This window comes from Octodon degus, unplaced genomic scaffold (genome assembly GCF_000260255.1).
Source record: "Octodon degus isolate 3935 unplaced genomic scaffold, OctDeg1.0 scaffold00037, whole genome shotgun sequence".
NCBI lineage: Eukaryota > Metazoa > Chordata > Mammalia > Rodentia > Octodontidae > Octodon > Octodon degus.
Genome location: NW_004524613.1, coordinates 9,687,666 through 9,705,114, shown reverse-complemented (window position 1 = coordinate 9,705,114; position 17,449 = coordinate 9,687,666). Strand labels below are relative to the sequence as shown.

Below are 17,449 nucleotides of genomic sequence, written 5' to 3'. Positions count from 1 at the left end.
GGCTTTACTTCTTATACTTCGTTTTTATACTTTTCTGCTGGATGGTTAGATCAAGATAAAGCAAGACCTGTGCAACAAGAGTTGTAGCTTTTTGATCTGCTAAGGTCAGTCAAATCCTCTCAGGATTTATCCTGAGATCCTGTACCTCAGATTGTAGCTCCTTTGTCGGTGTCAGCCATGTGGATGAGTCACGGCCATTGCTTGGCCAATGTGCTTTCTGTGAAAGCCTGAGAGAATGTTTTCTCTCCATGTGACTCTCCTTAGGCACACTCGACATCATTGATCACTTTCCTCTTTGGCCCCATAACCTCCTTGATCAGAAAATTTGGGACACTACTGAGTTACGTGACGTTACAGTACAAGTTTTCATATGTCCTGAGTCTTAATTGGCCTTGGAAGGCTAGGGCCAAAATGTTGGCTTTCCTTGCGGCCCTCCTTTTCCTCTAATTTTGGTCTGCAAACTTAGTTTGTTAACCCTCCAGAAGACAAGCTTATTGCTATTACCATACAACCTAGGCTGTTAAGCTTAACCTCACTATCTGTCTGACTATCAAACATCTTAGGCATAACATGGAACAGGTATTTTTCATCAAGTATTGATGTGTTGAATTTTAAGTCCCTACAGAATATGATGAAAAAAAACATTTTAAAAAATTAAAATATATTTCACAAATAAGCATAAAGAATTATATAATTCTTATGTTTACAGGTAAGTCCAGAAATCTAACCATATACAACCTTGTAGCAGGACAGTCCCACAACATTCCTTTTCCTGTCTCTTTCCTTCCCTTTCCTTTTATAAGGGGCTTCTTTTCTCATCATTTTCATCAGCTTTAACTTACTCTTTTCAACAATTTTTAGTGAGAACTTCAAGCTATATTATTTGCTCTTAGTTTTCTAGGACATTAAGAATAAAAAGTTAGGGCTGGCCAGATAGTTCAGCAGAATAAAGCACCTGCTTAGGCAGAGTGCAGGCACCACAAACGATGTCAGCCCCACTGCCGAGGCAAGCTGAGACAGTGCTTGAGACTAGGCATGGTTGTGTGCACCTGTAACCCCATTGCTTGGGAGGCTGAAAGCAGGAGGATCACTACAAGTCCAATCTACATAGTGAGACCCTGTACACGCCATACTAAAATACATTAAAAAAAAGAATAAAAAGTTAACATGGACTATGATTAGAATAGCATCTGTGGATATGGCCAAACAGAGTCTCCCAGACTGGCACAACATCAAAGATTCAACCCATGATTATAAAGTATCCTCACCTTTGCTCCCATGGCAGAAAATATAACACAACTTCCTATTCAAATGTCACCTTTGGTCCAACATAGGAAGACGGAAGGAAAGGCACTGGGAAGCCAAAGCCTTGCCTCACCTCTATAGAATCACTGTAGGCAAGAAAAACCAACGAACGATCCTTGTGAACAGAAACTCAGCAAGATACCCAAATCACGGGCCAGAAATCTAACAGGTAACATGAAGGGATCTCTTGATTTCTCAGCCTACTAACTGCCCTATTCCCACTTCCAAATCACTCAGAGTGTGTAGCTGCAGGCAGGGTCCCTCTGGGTGGTAAGTGTGCTTACTTTGATAAACGCCTCATATACATTGAGCATGGTGAGGTGATCACCCTCCTCCACAGCAAATTTTCGGTGTACTCGGATCTAGAAAGAATAACATGTCACTTAGAAGCTGATTCCCAGAGCCTGGAAATGACACCACAGAATGAATAGCATTTGGTAGAAATTCAGAAAGGCCTGGTTCATATTATCACGGCTATGCCACATCCTGAGAGTCCTTAGATTGGTTATTACTTGGCCTCAACTTTCTTGTTGGTAAAATCAGGAAATTAAACCTCTTTATTAAGATTGCTATGGGTTGAGACAATTTACTATAAAGTTCTTGGCACAGAAATACCTTCTAGTGTATTTCCATCTTTCTTCCCAGTCCCCAGCACCATGCAGGGGCCAAGGCAGGCATGGTGCATGCTGCCCAGCACATGGTATACACTCTATGTTCTTAGGATACCACTACCTGCACAATCCTCTCAGACCTCATCCTTCAATTCTTTCTGTAAGACCCTGGAATATACTATTTGTTCACATGGATTTAGGGTAACCAAGTATACAAATTTAAGAATTTTACCTTTTAACTAAATGTCACACAATCAATCAAGCTATCTTCCTTCCTTCTTTCATTCCTCTCCTTTCCTCTCATTCAGTAAATTGTTTTTTTAAATGAAGACCCTAATATATATTGAGTACTGTTATGCTCACTTGGAATATGACACTGAGTAAAACACTGGGGGAAGGATAACAAAGATGAGCAAAACATGTAGACTGTCAGATGGTCCACACTAGAAAAGCATAAAACTGGGAATGGACACGGCAAGTAAAAACAGGCTAGAATTTTAGACAAAGGAGAAAGAACTTCAGTTTTCTCCTTTTTTAAAGTTTGAATGCTCCTGTCCTGAGACAGAACCATTAAAAAAGTTAAGCAATGGATGGGCCAGCAAGATAGTTCAGGAGACTAAGAGCCTGCTTATGGGGTTCGGTCCCTGGCACCATATGCCATGCCAGCCTGAGCACGCTGAGCTGACCACAGAGACCGGGCACGGTGGCGCACACCTGTAATCCCAGCACTGGGAAGGCTGAAAACAGAAGGATCACTGCGAGTCCAAGCTGCATAGTGAAACTCTGTACTAAATACATACCAAAAAAAAAAAAAAAAAAGTTAAGCAATAGGGACGAACAAAAAACCTAAGAAATGGTCATACAGGAAAACTCTGTCACAGATGTACAGCTGTTGGCAGGATATCAACATCTGTGAGGCCATCTCCCTTCAACTCATCCCAGGTCACCCTCCCTGTGCCAAGCTACTGCTCTTTGCACACTCCTCCATCAGTATCCTGCCCTTCCTGGACCCTTCAGGACCCTACTTTGTCTTCCACTCTCTCACCTTCACTCTCTCGGTCTGCACCTCTGCCTGTGCCTTGCGAAGCTTCCTGGCATCTTGATTTCAGCTCCCAAAGCCCCATCTACCCCAACTATGATACAGCATGGTGCCTAGAATCAGTCTGCTCCACCCAGGCACTGACTCCTTATGTTACTAATGTGCCACCACTGGAGTTCCCTCATGGGAAAATGAAAGTCAGCAATACAGCGGTTAAGGTTTGGGCCCTAGACGTAAAGCCCACTCTGCCAATTCTAGCTGTGTAATACCAATGTGTTGCCTAACTGTGGGCTTCCATCTCTAAGATATAACATTATCCATCTGCAAAGGTTATGATGAAGATAAAATTGTGCCTGAAAAGCGTTTAGTAATACCATGGCAGACAGCAAGCACGCACAACGTGAGCTGCTATCATTTGCACAGCTGCCTTCATCAAGTTCTTCATGAGTTTTAACAAGGAATATCCTAAGTGAAAGCGAATGGCATGAACAGCTTGGGGAGCAAGCTGGACTTACTGCCTGAGACTTCTGGTTTGAGGGGATCACAAAGATATTCTGGATCTGCATCATGGCTGCAATGCTTAGAATTTCCTGAGAACAGCCAAAGTTCCCTGTAAAGTAAAAAGGCATAATTGACTACAAACATATATCTCAAGAAGGAGTAAAAGACATTTACTTGGTACCATCCTATAAATTAAGATCATATTTTTTTTTTTAAAGTGTATTTGGCACAGGGTCTTACTATGCAGTTTGGACTCATAGTGATCCTCCTGTTTTCAGCTTCCCGGGCACTGGGATAACAGGTGTATGTCACCACACCCATTCTTGATGGCTGGCTCATTGCGCCCCGGGCCCAGGGGCAGGGTTGGCATGGTATGTAGTACCAGGGATCAAGCGCCAGTCCCTGCACTTGCCTAGGCAGGTGCTTAATCCCCTCAGCTATCTCGCCTACCCCACACAACACATTTTTAACTTTTAAAGTCTATGTTACATGAATAATTCACTCTGCCAAATGGAATGTCCGACAGGTGAGTCAGCCTTAAGTACTCTGAGAAAACGCTGCTATCCCACTCTGCAACAGTAAACTGAGGGAGCTCATGGTCAACCAAGGTGGGGTCTGGACTGGCCAACAGCAGGTCAGCTCCACCTTTGGCCCCCATGATAGGATGCACAACTACAATCCTGGAAGTACAGCTTCAGGAAGCACAGGAGGAAATGTGGAGCTTCCAGCTTCTAGGAAGTGTGTGGGTTGTGTCCCTCCTGCTGTTTCTCTGTTAGTGGCCCTTCTTTATGATCTTTCAAAAGTATCCATCTCTCTCAGGAAGACCAAGGCAGAAACAGAACAGACTAGCACTCATCTCATGTGCTGCTCCTGGTAGCACCTGAGAGCAGAATCTGCAGTAAACAGTCTTCCATTGGGAAGAGCAGACCACACTGCCCACCTCTGCTCTCACAGCTTCCTGCCTCATATACATGTACTCTCCCAACTCAATGCTCAGAATCTGCTTTTCATTGTAAAGCTACGGGCATGAGGCTGTTCCAAAACACAATTGCAGCCATTCATCATGCTACACCTTCATAAATTGCCAGCTGATAGATAAAAGTTAGGCAAAAGCCAAAAAAAAAAAACATTAAAATTTAAATAAAAAAATATATATATTAAAGTATATCTTTTCCAAAAAGGGATAAAACAACCTATACTGTCTATATCTTTTTGATTTCTAATTAAACACATCTCCAGGTTATATAGTTTATCCTAGAATTCATGTCCTCACAAAAATCTGAAGGCTATCAGAGAAGGTGGATCTGGAGCATACAGCCAAAAGCAAAAGCAAGAATTCAAAGAGGTATCTGCACATCCAAATTCACTGCAGCACTGTTCTAAACAGCTGAAAGATAGACGCAGATAAACAAGGAGTGGCACATACACACACTGCATTATTCAAATTTTTTAAATGGAAGAAATTTTGACACCTGCTACTGCATGGATACACCCTGAAGACAGAATGCTAAGTGAAATCAGCAGTCACCAAAAGACATACTACAGGAGGCTGCTGGAGTAATCATGTTCATTTAAAAAAAAAAAAAAATAGATAAATGTGGCTGCTGAGAAGGAAATGTGGAGCTTGTATTCATTCAGTAGGCACGGAGAGTCAGTGAGTAAAATAGAAAAAGTTTTAGATATGGTTGATATTGATAGTTGTACATCAATAAATGTTTTTAAAATCCCGGATCTATGTACTAAAAGAGTTAAGCTGGGCATAGTGGTGCAAACCTATAATTCCAACTATTCAGGAGGCTGAGGCAGAAACACTGCAAGTTTCAGACCAGCCTGGAAAACTCAGGAAGATTCTGTCTCAAAAAATGGAAGTGAGGGTGGGTGTACAGCTCAGTAGGAGAGCACTTGCCTCAGCAATGGGTTCAATCTCCAGTACCACCAAAAAAAATGGTGGGAGGGCAGATACTGGGAATCAAACTCAGGACCTTGCACTTGCCAGGCAGGCACTTGCACCGCTAAGCTATATCCCCAGCCCCTGAAAAAGGTATTTTAAATGGTAAATTGTTTTTGGTGTTATTTTTCTAGCCACAAACAGAAACAACAACTGACAATCAAAATAAAAAGACAACACAAGCTGTCAGGTTCTACCCACCTGATTCAAGCAGCATTTTGGCAAACATAGGATTCAAAGGAAATTCTGCTATTCTCATGCCGAGTGGCTCAGTAAGGCGACAGTCTTTGTCTAGACCTGCCAGGAAAACAACAAAAAGAAATCAGAAGGCATGTACCATTGTACTGGAAGATGTATGGTTGTTGAGAGAATAAAAGCTGATGTATGCTTTGAAAAGGAATCCAACAGATGACTCATACACTACAAAACCCAATTTGTACCAGAGAGCCTTTGCATCAAAAGAAGAAAAGAGCTTACTGAAGTCCTGACTACCCAGTTTTTAAAACTGTTACTTTTAATAACTTATATTCAAAGACTTAATTATAAGAAAATGGTCCTGCAAGAGCTTCTGACTCCCACTCTCTCTTCATTCCGCAGCAACTTCCTTCCATTCCCACTGCTCCACAAGGCAGCTGTAAGTCCCAGCAGGTAGGCGCCACCAGATACACAAAGGCTATCTTCCTTCCAGGCTCCAGCAGCAGCTGACTGCTGAGCATGGCTGGTGGGAGCTCTTCTTCTCTAGCTTCTCTATCCCACTCCCTTCTGGTTCTCTACAACCTACCCTAGAGGCCTCCCCACTCTCCCCCCGGCACCCTCCGGCACCTTCTGGATCCAGGCCAGCAATTCCGGATCTAAATGCTAGCCTGGACTTCTCTAGACTTTACACTATACCAGCTTATCTAACCTATCCAACTTGGCAGACTCCTAATCAATTCACTACCTTTCTTCCTGGCCTTTCTACTGCTTGCCAATACCCAGGTATTAGATTCCCAAAACCCTAGATATAGACAGTTGTTTTACTGTTTAAAATAAATGTTGCAAGAGCTCAGAATGAGACAGAAAAAGTCATCTTTCTCCTGTTCCAATATAATCATCTCTTTAAAGGTGAAGCTAAATTAAGTTGGAGGTTTCCCTCTACTTTTCTCAGCTTATTTAGGGCACTAAAAAAATAAAACACATTTTATCTTTTGTTATTTTATTGAAGAAAAATCAATCCAAATGAAAAACATCAACAGAGCCAGTGCTCTCCCAACCTCACTATAGTTAACCTTGCTTTCAAGTTCCTAGAGAACAGGAGACAGAAATCTACTCCAACACACTCCGGGCTAATCTTTTGTGAACTATGCTGAAGACCTTTTAAATAATCAGAAAGCTTTTAAATCAGTAAATTCACAGAGAAATATCATAAACACCATGAATTTAAAAGGCCCCCATGCTATACCTAAAACAGAAAGATGTAACAAAATGAACGCAAACTTAAAGAGTCGAAACTACAAAACTGCGCTCACTTCAGAAGCACATATACTAAAATTGGAATGATACAGAGATTAGCATGGCCCCTGCACAAGGATGACATGCAAATTCGTGAAGCGTTCCATATTTTTATAAAAACGAGGTATAAAAAGTAAAGCCATATTAATATGCTAAGCTGTCAAAGGCTCAAGTCAACAACTTCTGACATTGCCAGTCCTACGGATAACCCACTACTATTATGGACTACTGGACTATATTGGATTATTTTGCTGAATTCACGCACCTACAATATTTAAATGGCAGTGGAATACTCATCTCTGACAAAACTAAACAAAAAAAAGGAGATACAAATGAAGGACCATTTTGTATCTGTATATGCAAAATAGGATAGATATACAGCTACTTTCTCTTAATTCAATGAGAAGAAAGATTTGTACTAATAGCGTTTGGACAGGATATCATGTCTGCATCTTGTACTATGAATAACCACTACAAAGAAAAAATAATGTATTCATTATTTTAACTGTCCTACTGATCTGTTTTGAAACTCATTGCTATTTGTTTCTCAATAAAATAAAAAAAAAAAAAAGAAACTACAAAATTATTTAAAGAAAACCTAGAGGAGCTGGTGAGATGGCTCAGTGGTCTAAAGCACCTACTTAGAACAAGCTTAGCAAAGCACAGGACGGCGGTTCAAGCCCCCAGCACCACATGCCAGCCAGCCCCGCCCCCTGGTGGGCTGAGCTGGCCAAACACACAGATATACACACACACAAATAAATAAAATTTTTAAAAAATAAAAATAAAAATAAATAAAGAAAAGCTAGACATACATTTTATCAGGTTAGGCATTTATTATTTATTTACGTATTTATTTTTGGTGGTGGAAGCTTGGGCTTTGAACATGCTAAAGATGAGTTCTACCACTAAGCTATACGCCAAGCCTATAAGCAATATTTTCTTAAATACAACACCAAAAGCCCATGATAAAAGAAAAACTCAGTAAATTGAGATACACAAAACCTTAAAACTTGTACTGCAAAACAATACCATTGATTAAGTGAAAGTCTTCACAAATCACTTAAAAGAAATTTGTATAGAAAGGCCCAGCAAGATAGCTCAGCAGACTAAGCACCTGCTTAGGCAAGTGCAGGGGCTGGGGTTTGATACCCAGCACCACATGCCGTGCTAGCCCTGCCCCCCCAGGTGTGCTGAGCCAGCCATGGAGTCCAGGCATGGTGGGGCACAACTGTAATCCCAGCACTGGGGAAGCTGAAAACAGGAGGACCACTGTAAGTCCAAGCTGCATAATGTACCAATACATTTTTTTTAAAAAATGTACAAAAATGAGCAAAGGATTTGAATAGGTACTTCTCCAAAGTCAGACCTCCAGATCTGCAGGTTCTAACCTTGGATTCAATGAGTTACAGTCTGAAAATATTCATTAAAAAAAACTATATTAAGCACTCATGGACTTTTTTCCTTATCATTGTTACCTAAACGACAAAAGAGGAAAACTCACTATGCATTAGGCACACTAAGTAATGCAGAAATTATTTAAAGTACATGTGTGCAGGTTATATACAAATACTATGCCATTTGAGACTTCAGTGTCCATGGATCTGGCATCCAGAGGTTCCTGCAACCAATCCCCCAGGACACTGAGGGAAGAGCGACATTGTACACCCGATGGCAAATACACATAAAATGGTGCTTAATGCCATGAGTCATCAGGGAAACGCAAACCTCACCCACTAGATACCATTCTGTGTCTACTACTTTGGCTACAGCACAAAAGTCAGACACAACAAGCATTGGCCATAAGCAGAAAACTGGAATTCTCATACACTGCTGGGGGGAAATGTCCACCAAAAATTTCTATGAAGATGTTCACAGTAGCTTTATTTATATCACAAAATGCAGAAACCCACATGTTCATCAACCACTCAACAGATAAAAATATGTGATATATCCATACAATGGAATATTATTCAGCAGAAACAGGAATAAAATCCTAATACAAGCTACAATGTGAAGCATAGAAGCATGCTAAATGAAAGAAGCCAACCATAAAAGAACATATGCCTAACTCCACTAATATGAAATAACCAAAATAGGCAAATCTATAGAGGCAAAACCAAATTAGTGATTCTGGGAATGGACAGTGCATGCTAATGGGTATGGGATTTCTTTTCTGAGTGATAAAAATGTTCAAAAACTACAGTCTGTAGACTGTAAAACCCTGTGAATATACCCAAAGACAAGGAATTGCACATTGCAAATGAATGGTAACTTACACGTTAACAAAGCTTTTAAATGAGAAACACTCAAAACAAACCTCAGGACAAAAATCCCACTGACGCTTGGTACTGACCCAGACTGATACCCACTTGGGCACTGTGTACAGAGACAGTACTTCCTGAGGAGGTGAGTGTAGGCTATGATCTTCTCTATCTTAATACACAGCACATTTTCAAGCAGGGTTGCTCTGTGACATGACATTTCCTTGCCTAAGCTTGTGATCTACCTAATTCCCCATAGAGAACTCCAGGAAAGAAATGAAAGGGAACTGGGGAGAGAAACACTGAACCACAGAATCAAGGTCATTGTGAGAGTTGGAGAAAAAGAACTGAGCAGGTAACATCTGAAGCCTGGTAGAGAACTGCTCACCTCTATGTGTCCCTGGTAATGGTTTTCCTTTATCTCTGAGGTACAGGCCAGCTTTATAATTGTCAAAGTGCCCTTCTAATTACAGTCCCAATTTATTTCAATAATGTCAATAACAGTACCGCACTTGTGGAGGGGAATGATCATATTGAAGATACTTACAACCGTAAAATAAATCCAACTAACTACCACACAGATAACAAATAATTAGACAGAAACAAGCATACCTCCCAGGGCATAGAGTAACTCCAAAGCTTGAACCATAGACTGTGCTGGAGGGGGCTGCAAAATACATAAAAGGTCTCTTACATTAATGTGTTTGGGCAAGCAATATAAAAACATGATCCCCTCCTGCTCAAATCCACTCTCCCTCTAGCATCCCCCATTCTTCCCGGCTTCTGGGCTGGTGCTGCCTTGAAATCTTTCCCACATTCTCAGCAACCTAGGACTAATATACTTGCCCTTTAAGGGTCAGCTTCACTAAACACTTCCTCTAACAGCTCCCTCATCCTCTTCTCCATCAGAGGCCACAGTCTCTTCCTTAAACTACTTCTTCCTTGTGCCCAAACTCCCCCAAGACATTTTTAACCCTTACTTCATAGTCCCAACCTTCTTCCTTGCTGCGAGCTCCAAGGTACTGCAGTGCTCTGGGGGATCTCCTCTTTGTAAAACCTAGAGGCCTGCTCGACAGCCCTGCTCTAGGTAGTTAATAACTGTTGCATCTGAATTTCTGAAAGTAACAGATGCTAAACAATCTGAAGTTAATCAAAGCTGATACTGTGATCTTTAGTCGATTCTCTGGATCCTTCCTTCCTTTCCTCTACAGGTCTTTGAATCAGGCATCATTATTTTCTTTTCTCTAAATTATTTGGTTTCTAATAAACTAGTTAATAAAACTGTACAACTTTTGGAAAGTGCATAGCTTTTCTTCTAAGTGTGTTTATATAACAACTATACAGAGTCTGCCAAAAATAAATGTATACACAGTTTAGCAGTTCACTATACTAATAAATGCCTGGAATTTAATGGCCACCACTTTGAGCACCTCTTATAATTCTAGAGGCCAAAGGTAACTTGTATCAATTTCCTTATGTCTCAACAAATTTAGTATTAGGATATTTGCACTCTCTTTCCCAGTGTACACATGATCTTGGCAGACTCTATATTTAAAATATATACGCATATTTTAAACTTTTATTAGTACATGTTTATGGTACATAATGATTACCCTCACTGTAGGGGAATGGTATACGCATATAACACATTTCAACTCTCTTTTTCCCCAACCTCGCTCCCTCCATCCTCCTTTTATTCCCCAACCCCGCTCCCTCTAGCCTCCTTTTATTTTCCCATTATTAGATAAATTCACCTCGTAAGACCTTATAAAGTTAATCAACACATATACAGATTGAAAATCTGACTAAAAGGCAACAAACTTATAAAACAGGTAGAATAATTATAAATACTCTTTAAGACACTGTTTTGGCTCAATTTTACAAATGTAGAAAGTGAGTAATGGGCTGGACAGATAGCTCAGCAGCATAAGCACCTGCCTAGCAAGTGCAAGGTTTCAAGTTCAATCCTCAGTACGGGGGGGGATTATTATTAAAAAAAAAAAGTGAGTAACAATAAATAAAAGATTTTCAAACACAGTTACATAAGCTTTTTTAAAAAATTTACACAGGATATCATTATGTAGTTCAGACTGGCCTCAAACTCATGGCGCGCCACCTGGCTCAGCCTCCCAAGTGCTGGGATTACAGGCAAGTGCCATCATGCCCTGCTTTGCTTATTTGTTTTTGAGAGTCTTGCTGTTTAGCCCAGACTGGCATGGAACTCAAGGAGATCTTCTTGCCTCAGCCTCCTGAGAGCTGGGATTACAGGCATGTACCAACACACTCAGCTCTTTGGGGAACTGCTTTTAAAATCAGATGCGAAGCTTACGCCTCATTTTCTCCACTTTACCTCATACATTCTGCAGCTATTCACTACATGTAGGATATTCATCAAATCACTGTTGTGCAAAGCATGTTTTGGCTCGCTTTAACTGACCCACTAGCCTTTCCACAGTGCCTGTGCCTGTCTTCACCTTGAAAAAGGTGAAATGCATAATGCCTACATGGAGGCGCTCAAGCCCTCTGGGATCGTTTATAATGAAGTTACATGAGGTAAGAGAAACAGCAAAGCTCTGATTTAGGTTTGAAGCAATTAAGAGAACAAAGCTAACCGTGTCTTCTTGGACACTTCCCAATTCCAACTCTAGCCAATATCATTAATCAAAAAACCCCACTTGCCCCAACCCTCCTCAATAATCGTATTTACAGTGTTTCTGCCCAAACACTGATTCACTGGAATTCTTTCAGGACCTTGTTTGATCTGGGATCACACACCAGCACTGTTTTAGTATATTTACCATTTCTGTCTATGTACAGTTTGAGTTTTTCCTCACTGTGCATTTTCCTGTTTTACTGTTTCTTGTACTCCCAGAAACTTGCTTCCAGTTTTTCATTATTATAAATAACATTCCTAAATACAAAATTATATGTACTTGTGATTTCAACTGAAAAAAAAATTAAAGGAAAATAACAAGAAAAGTATAAAGATAAATTTGTACATATTTGTTCATTTTTGATTGTACAAGTTTTATATTATTTATATTTTTAAATTTAATATAAAATACTGCTATAAGCATTATATATCTGCATAAACTTTTCTTTTGATTTACGTGTGTGTGTGTGTGTGTGTGCATGTGCGTGCGTGTGTGTGTGTGTGTGTGTGTGTGGTGTGTTACCAGGGATTGAACCCATGCTAAGAAGCATTCAATTACTGAGCTACGTACCCTACACCCCCAACCCCCACACTGTGGAATTAACCCAAGGCCTTCAGACTGAACTGTATCTCTAACTCTTTTCCATCTTTTGAGACTAGGTCTTGCTAAGTCACTCTGTCCATCCTTGAACCTGCCATCTTTTTGTATCCATCTCTTAAGTAGCTGCAATTACAGGGTTAAGCCACCTCACCCAAGTTACTTTTTCAGAAAAATTTTCCATTAGAAAAAACTAGCAGGCATTTCAATGGCTCATAAATACTGTCAGGAAGCCCTCCACAAAGACAAAAGCAGTATTAATGCACCAGCAATACATATGCATTTACTTTCTCAAACTGTATCAGCTCTAGATCTTATCAATTTTCTTAATATTTGAACATTAATTAGTGTTTGCAATGAAAGATATATTCATCCTGTGGGGGGGCAATGTCAGTGTCTCTGTTTCTTTCTCTCAGACTTCATATTCATGTCAGTTTACACTTATGCCTCCTCTGGAGAAGCATAATATGTCCTCATATCAGCTTACAATTTATATTGCTTTAGCCTTCTCTTTATTAGATATTATATTTGGGCTATTCTATGGGATGCATATAAAAATTATTTGTACTTTTAGAGATATTGATGTCATTTCTGTCATGTTGTCTTTTATTCTTAGATATGGAACTTTCCACAGCTTTTACATGCGTATTGAGACTTTTTCTTTTCCTTATAGTACCTTCTAGAGCAATAGAAGATTTTCTTTATAGTTACTGGAAGTACACAATTACTTCATGAGGGATTCTATTATTTCATTCACCTAGTTTACCAGGACATAATGACATTAGGAACTTCATTATCCAAAAATCCAGGCTTGTCATACCAGTTAGGATACAAAAAAGTTATTATAAGTCCTCAAATCATAAAAATTCCAGAATAAAATGAGTGAATATGTATAAACTGACCTAGATCCGAGAAGTGCTTCATAAACACAAGAATAACCATAAAAATCATAAAGACAAAGAAAGATTTTTATACAGCTAAATTCAGAATGTCTGCACATTTAAAAGAAACAAAACCCAAGTAAAATATAAATAACAGACAAAATATTTACAAATATTATTATAGACAAAGGTTGATGTCTTTAATGGACTCCTGAAATGTCACTAATAAATACTAATTCCAAGAGATAAATGGTTTAAAAATTCAGGTAAAATATAAAGTGGCCAATAAACATTAAAAATCTACTGTATGAGGAAATTTTTTAAAAGGTAAAGATGAGAATACTATGCTTTCCTGTCCATTTCAATTAACGAAACTAAAAGAAGAAAATGGGAGTGCTGGGGGCCAGGCCTCTGCCAGGCCTCTGCACGCACTGGAGCCCACCACAGGACTACGGTGCTTTCGCCCAGTAGCTCCCTCCTAGCAACCTGCCCCAGGTCATCACCAACACGCATTAGTCACACGACTTCCCCCGTCTACCAGACATGACTTGGTCTCTCAGAGCGCTGTGTACACTGCTCTCATTGCCCACTCACTTGTCTCTATTCCCCAGCAATGAAGAAGAGGAATCACATAGGAACAAGAACTGTCCCTGTCTGAGAGTTCTTCCCCTTTGCTGCACACAACCTGTACCAAGTTAGCACCTTCATTTCAGCTGAGTGGGGAACAATTAAAGACAGCACACCATACCACAATGGCCGGACACATCCCTGCCAGTCCCCCAGAGGAAGGGAGGACTTACCGACATGAAGTGGAACCTGAGGACATTGTCAATCCCTAGTGCTTTCAGCTGCAGAATGACAGGGGCCAAATTGCTGCGCTGCATCTCAGGAACAGTAGACTGAGGCAAATTGTCAAAGGCTTCCTCTGAAGATAGGAAATTACAACTGTTTAGGATGAAATGTGTTAATCAAATGCAATCACATGCCAAAGGGACAGTCTTCTTCTACTCTGAAAAAAAAGGATTCAGGATTCAGGGACCAATGCAATGGCAGTATGATGTAAAGTTATTTTTATATTTAGGAAAGATTACTCACTTTAAAAAATACTTCAAATAAATTTATTTGAACTATCCACCTTTATAAAAGTTTGTTCTTTTATAAGTTTTTCAAGTTCATTTTGTCAGAAAAATGTTAAATCAAAGCCAAAAAGTATACTTGGGGTAGAGTATTTCAAGGAGGCACAAACTGCACATACAAGGCAAGAACAATTTTAAAATAAATCAAACACTACAAACAGAGAATAGCAAATGACTAAATCTTATAAAAAGCAGTGATCCAATCTATTTTTTAAAAATTAATGAGCCAAGTACAATATCACACTCATACTCTGACACCGACCCAACTAGATTAATAAATGATTTATTTGCCCCATCAGAAAAAAATTTGACCTCAAACAGGACAAAACAGAGATCCCAAGACTGGAGAGGCAGGAAGAAGGGTAAAGAAGGATGACCTATGTAAGGCCTTTTTACAAAACCTGTGAGGTAGAGGAAAGAGGAAGAAAGAAAATAAATTATCTGTGTATATCAGAAAGTTTATGGATTATATAAAAAACGCTCAACCCACTAAATCCTCCCACATCAATCAGCATTCTAACAGACAAACACACTCCTTCAACACCAGGGCGACCCAACCCCAACCTCTATAGAGATCATAACGCTTTAGTAAAATAAAGCAAAACAACAAAGGTGTCATGAAATATTGTACTACCACTGAAGAACTTCAAAGGTGTTATCTTTAAAAAAGCAGAAAACCAGTGTTTGGACCGTGCGATATAAATTGTGAAAAGCACTGGTATAATTGAAAGGTTCTAGATGATGAGCAACAGCACAAAGTTCAGAATGGATACTCTCTTCAGTTTCAAGAGCAACCCTAGACAACACTTTTTTGTAAAGAACCATACTTCACAAGCATGTCCACCGTGCCAAGAGAAAAGCAAGGTCCTCAGATAAGAGCGCAACCTGCAGAAAAGACACAGAAAGCACGTGCTTCCAAGGAGTTCAAAGCACTCAGACTCTGCAGAGACCTCGTGTCTGGGCCAGAAGCTGAAGGGGATAGCCTGTACAGAGCTGCCAACACCTTTTGGAAGCTCATCTTGCAGCCTTTAGGCTGGCACTAATGTACCTTACCATCCCACAGCCTTCCCCCAGCCCCATTTCCATTTATACTGTTCATGGTACAAGACTGGTTGGCTTTTACCTAAATCCACCTGCTTACCTTAAGTCTACATGAATCCCTTGGCACATGAAATGATAGTGGCCATTTCTCTTACTCTTCAGTAAGTTTAACACAGAATTACCATATGATCCTGCAGTACCCAGAAGAATCAGAAACCAGTACACCAGTACATGTACATGCATGCTCATAGCAACACTAGCGACAACAGCCAAAATTAAGCAAAGGGCCTGGGTTCAATCCTCAGTACTGCCAAAAAAAAAAAAAAAAGAAAGCCAATAAAATTGCAATAAAGTTAGACACAAAAGATCACATAGCCTATGATCAAATTTATATGAAATTTATTGAACAAAAAGATCCATAGAGGCAGAACATAGTTCGTGTTTGTCAGAGATCAGAGGTAAGAAACAATGGGAAGCAATTACTTAATGAGAAAAAATTCTGCACAGAAATGGAAACTTTTTTAAACTAAAAAAAAAAAGGAGTAGCTGCACAATATGAGTATAACGCCACCAAACTGTTTATTTTAAAATGGTTATGTTATATAAATTTTAACACAATAAATTTTAAATATGCACAAATAAAATCTTGAAACTTCCTCCTCCTCTGCCTTACAGGGTACCCTAGTACTGGTTCTTCCTTTCCCAAGCCAATCACCCTCTTAGCACCTCCAAAAGCTGCTCTTACCTCTCTGGTCTGGGTTTTGCCTATTTCCTTCCAGCCATTCACATACTATGTTCTTTTCTTTCCTTCTAGGTACTTAGACACGCCATCCTGTCTACTGGTGTGCTGAAATCTAATTTCCAATACTACCCCTTCACATGCACAACCACTGGGCGTCCAAGATCACACTCCTAGCTGACCATGGTAGTACACACCCATAACTCTAGCACTCAGGAGACTGAGGCAGGAAGATCACTACAAGTTCAAGGCCAGCCTGAATGTCATAGCAAAACTGTTTCCAAAAAAATAAAAGAACTTTAAAAACAGAGTCAAATCCTAGAGCACATCTGAATACCACCTCACTTGTGAAGTGTTCCTCAGCCTTCGCAGTAGGACATGAGCCCTCTTCCCTACTTACAAGGCTCCCTTTCTGTGACAGGGACGCTCCCACATGGTAACACACTGCATGTTTGTGGCTCTGCCCTCACCACCAAACTAGCTACCATGTAGCCACAGGTTATGGCTTAGCTAGCTCTAAAGCCCCATGGCCAGGCACCATACAAAGCATGCAGCAGGTGCTCTGTGAACACTCACTAAGAGAAAAGAATGAGGGCTGGTGAGTGTAGCTCAGTGGCTAAACACTTGCGTAGTGTGCTCAAGGCTCTGGTGCCATATTAAAAAAAAAAAAAAAAAAAAAAAAAAGATATATATATATACATATATGGCAACTAAAAATGAAAGGAAGAAGGGTCAACCAAATAGCTCAGTGTGATTAAAGCACCTTGCTTGCAGGGGCCAGGGGTTTAATCCCCAGGCCTGCCATGCGGGCCCCTTGCCGGCCCCACCCCTGGGGTGTGCGGAGAGGGCAATTGAGACTGAGCGTGGTGGCACACGCCTATAATCGCAGCTCTTGAGAGGCTTTAAACAGGTGGATCACTATGAGTCCAATCTAGTAGTGAGACCCTGAACACCCTGTAGACCCTTCCCTAGAATGAATGAATGAATGGAAGAAATAAATAGTAAAGTTAAAACTACCAGATCTGGTAAGACACTTCAGATGGGATACTTGACAGAGGTGGGAATTATCACCAATTGGAAATTAGGCGTAATAATAAAAATCTCAGTATTTGTCCCCCCAAAAAAACATACACAGAGAGAGAAAGTGCAGCTTTGGGCATATCATCTACTCATTAAAGCTGTTTCCATGCTGAGTAGAAAGTTCCTCAAAGGCTAGGACTGTCCTTTGTCGAATTCAATTTT

General features: G+C 40.2%; 1 protein-coding gene and 1 non-coding gene across 8 annotated transcripts in view; one reads left to right on the top strand and one right to left on the bottom strand.

Moving 5' to 3' along the window:
- Dhx35 (DEAH-box helicase 35) overlaps window positions 1-17,449 on the bottom strand; it is an 86,304-nt gene that overhangs the window by 19,368 nt on the left and 49,487 nt on the right. For all 7 annotated transcript variants that reach the window (XM_004630905.3, XM_023714884.1, XM_012514679.2 and 4 more), the window contains 5 exons: window positions 14,092-14,216; window positions 9,772-9,826; window positions 5,606-5,701; window positions 3,471-3,565; window positions 1,590-1,667 (listed from right to left, as the gene is read on the bottom strand). In XM_004630905.3, coding sequence (XP_004630962.1) covers window positions 1,590-1,667; window positions 3,471-3,565; window positions 5,606-5,701; window positions 9,772-9,826; window positions 14,092-14,216 — 449 coding nt within the window. The remainder of the gene's footprint in view (window positions 1-1,589; window positions 1,668-3,470; window positions 3,566-5,605; window positions 5,702-9,771; window positions 9,827-14,091; window positions 14,217-17,449) is intronic.
- On the top strand, window positions 6,905-7,008 carry LOC111816689. Its single transcript, XR_002821038.1, has one exon. It is a non-coding gene; the product is annotated as a U6 spliceosomal RNA (small nuclear RNA).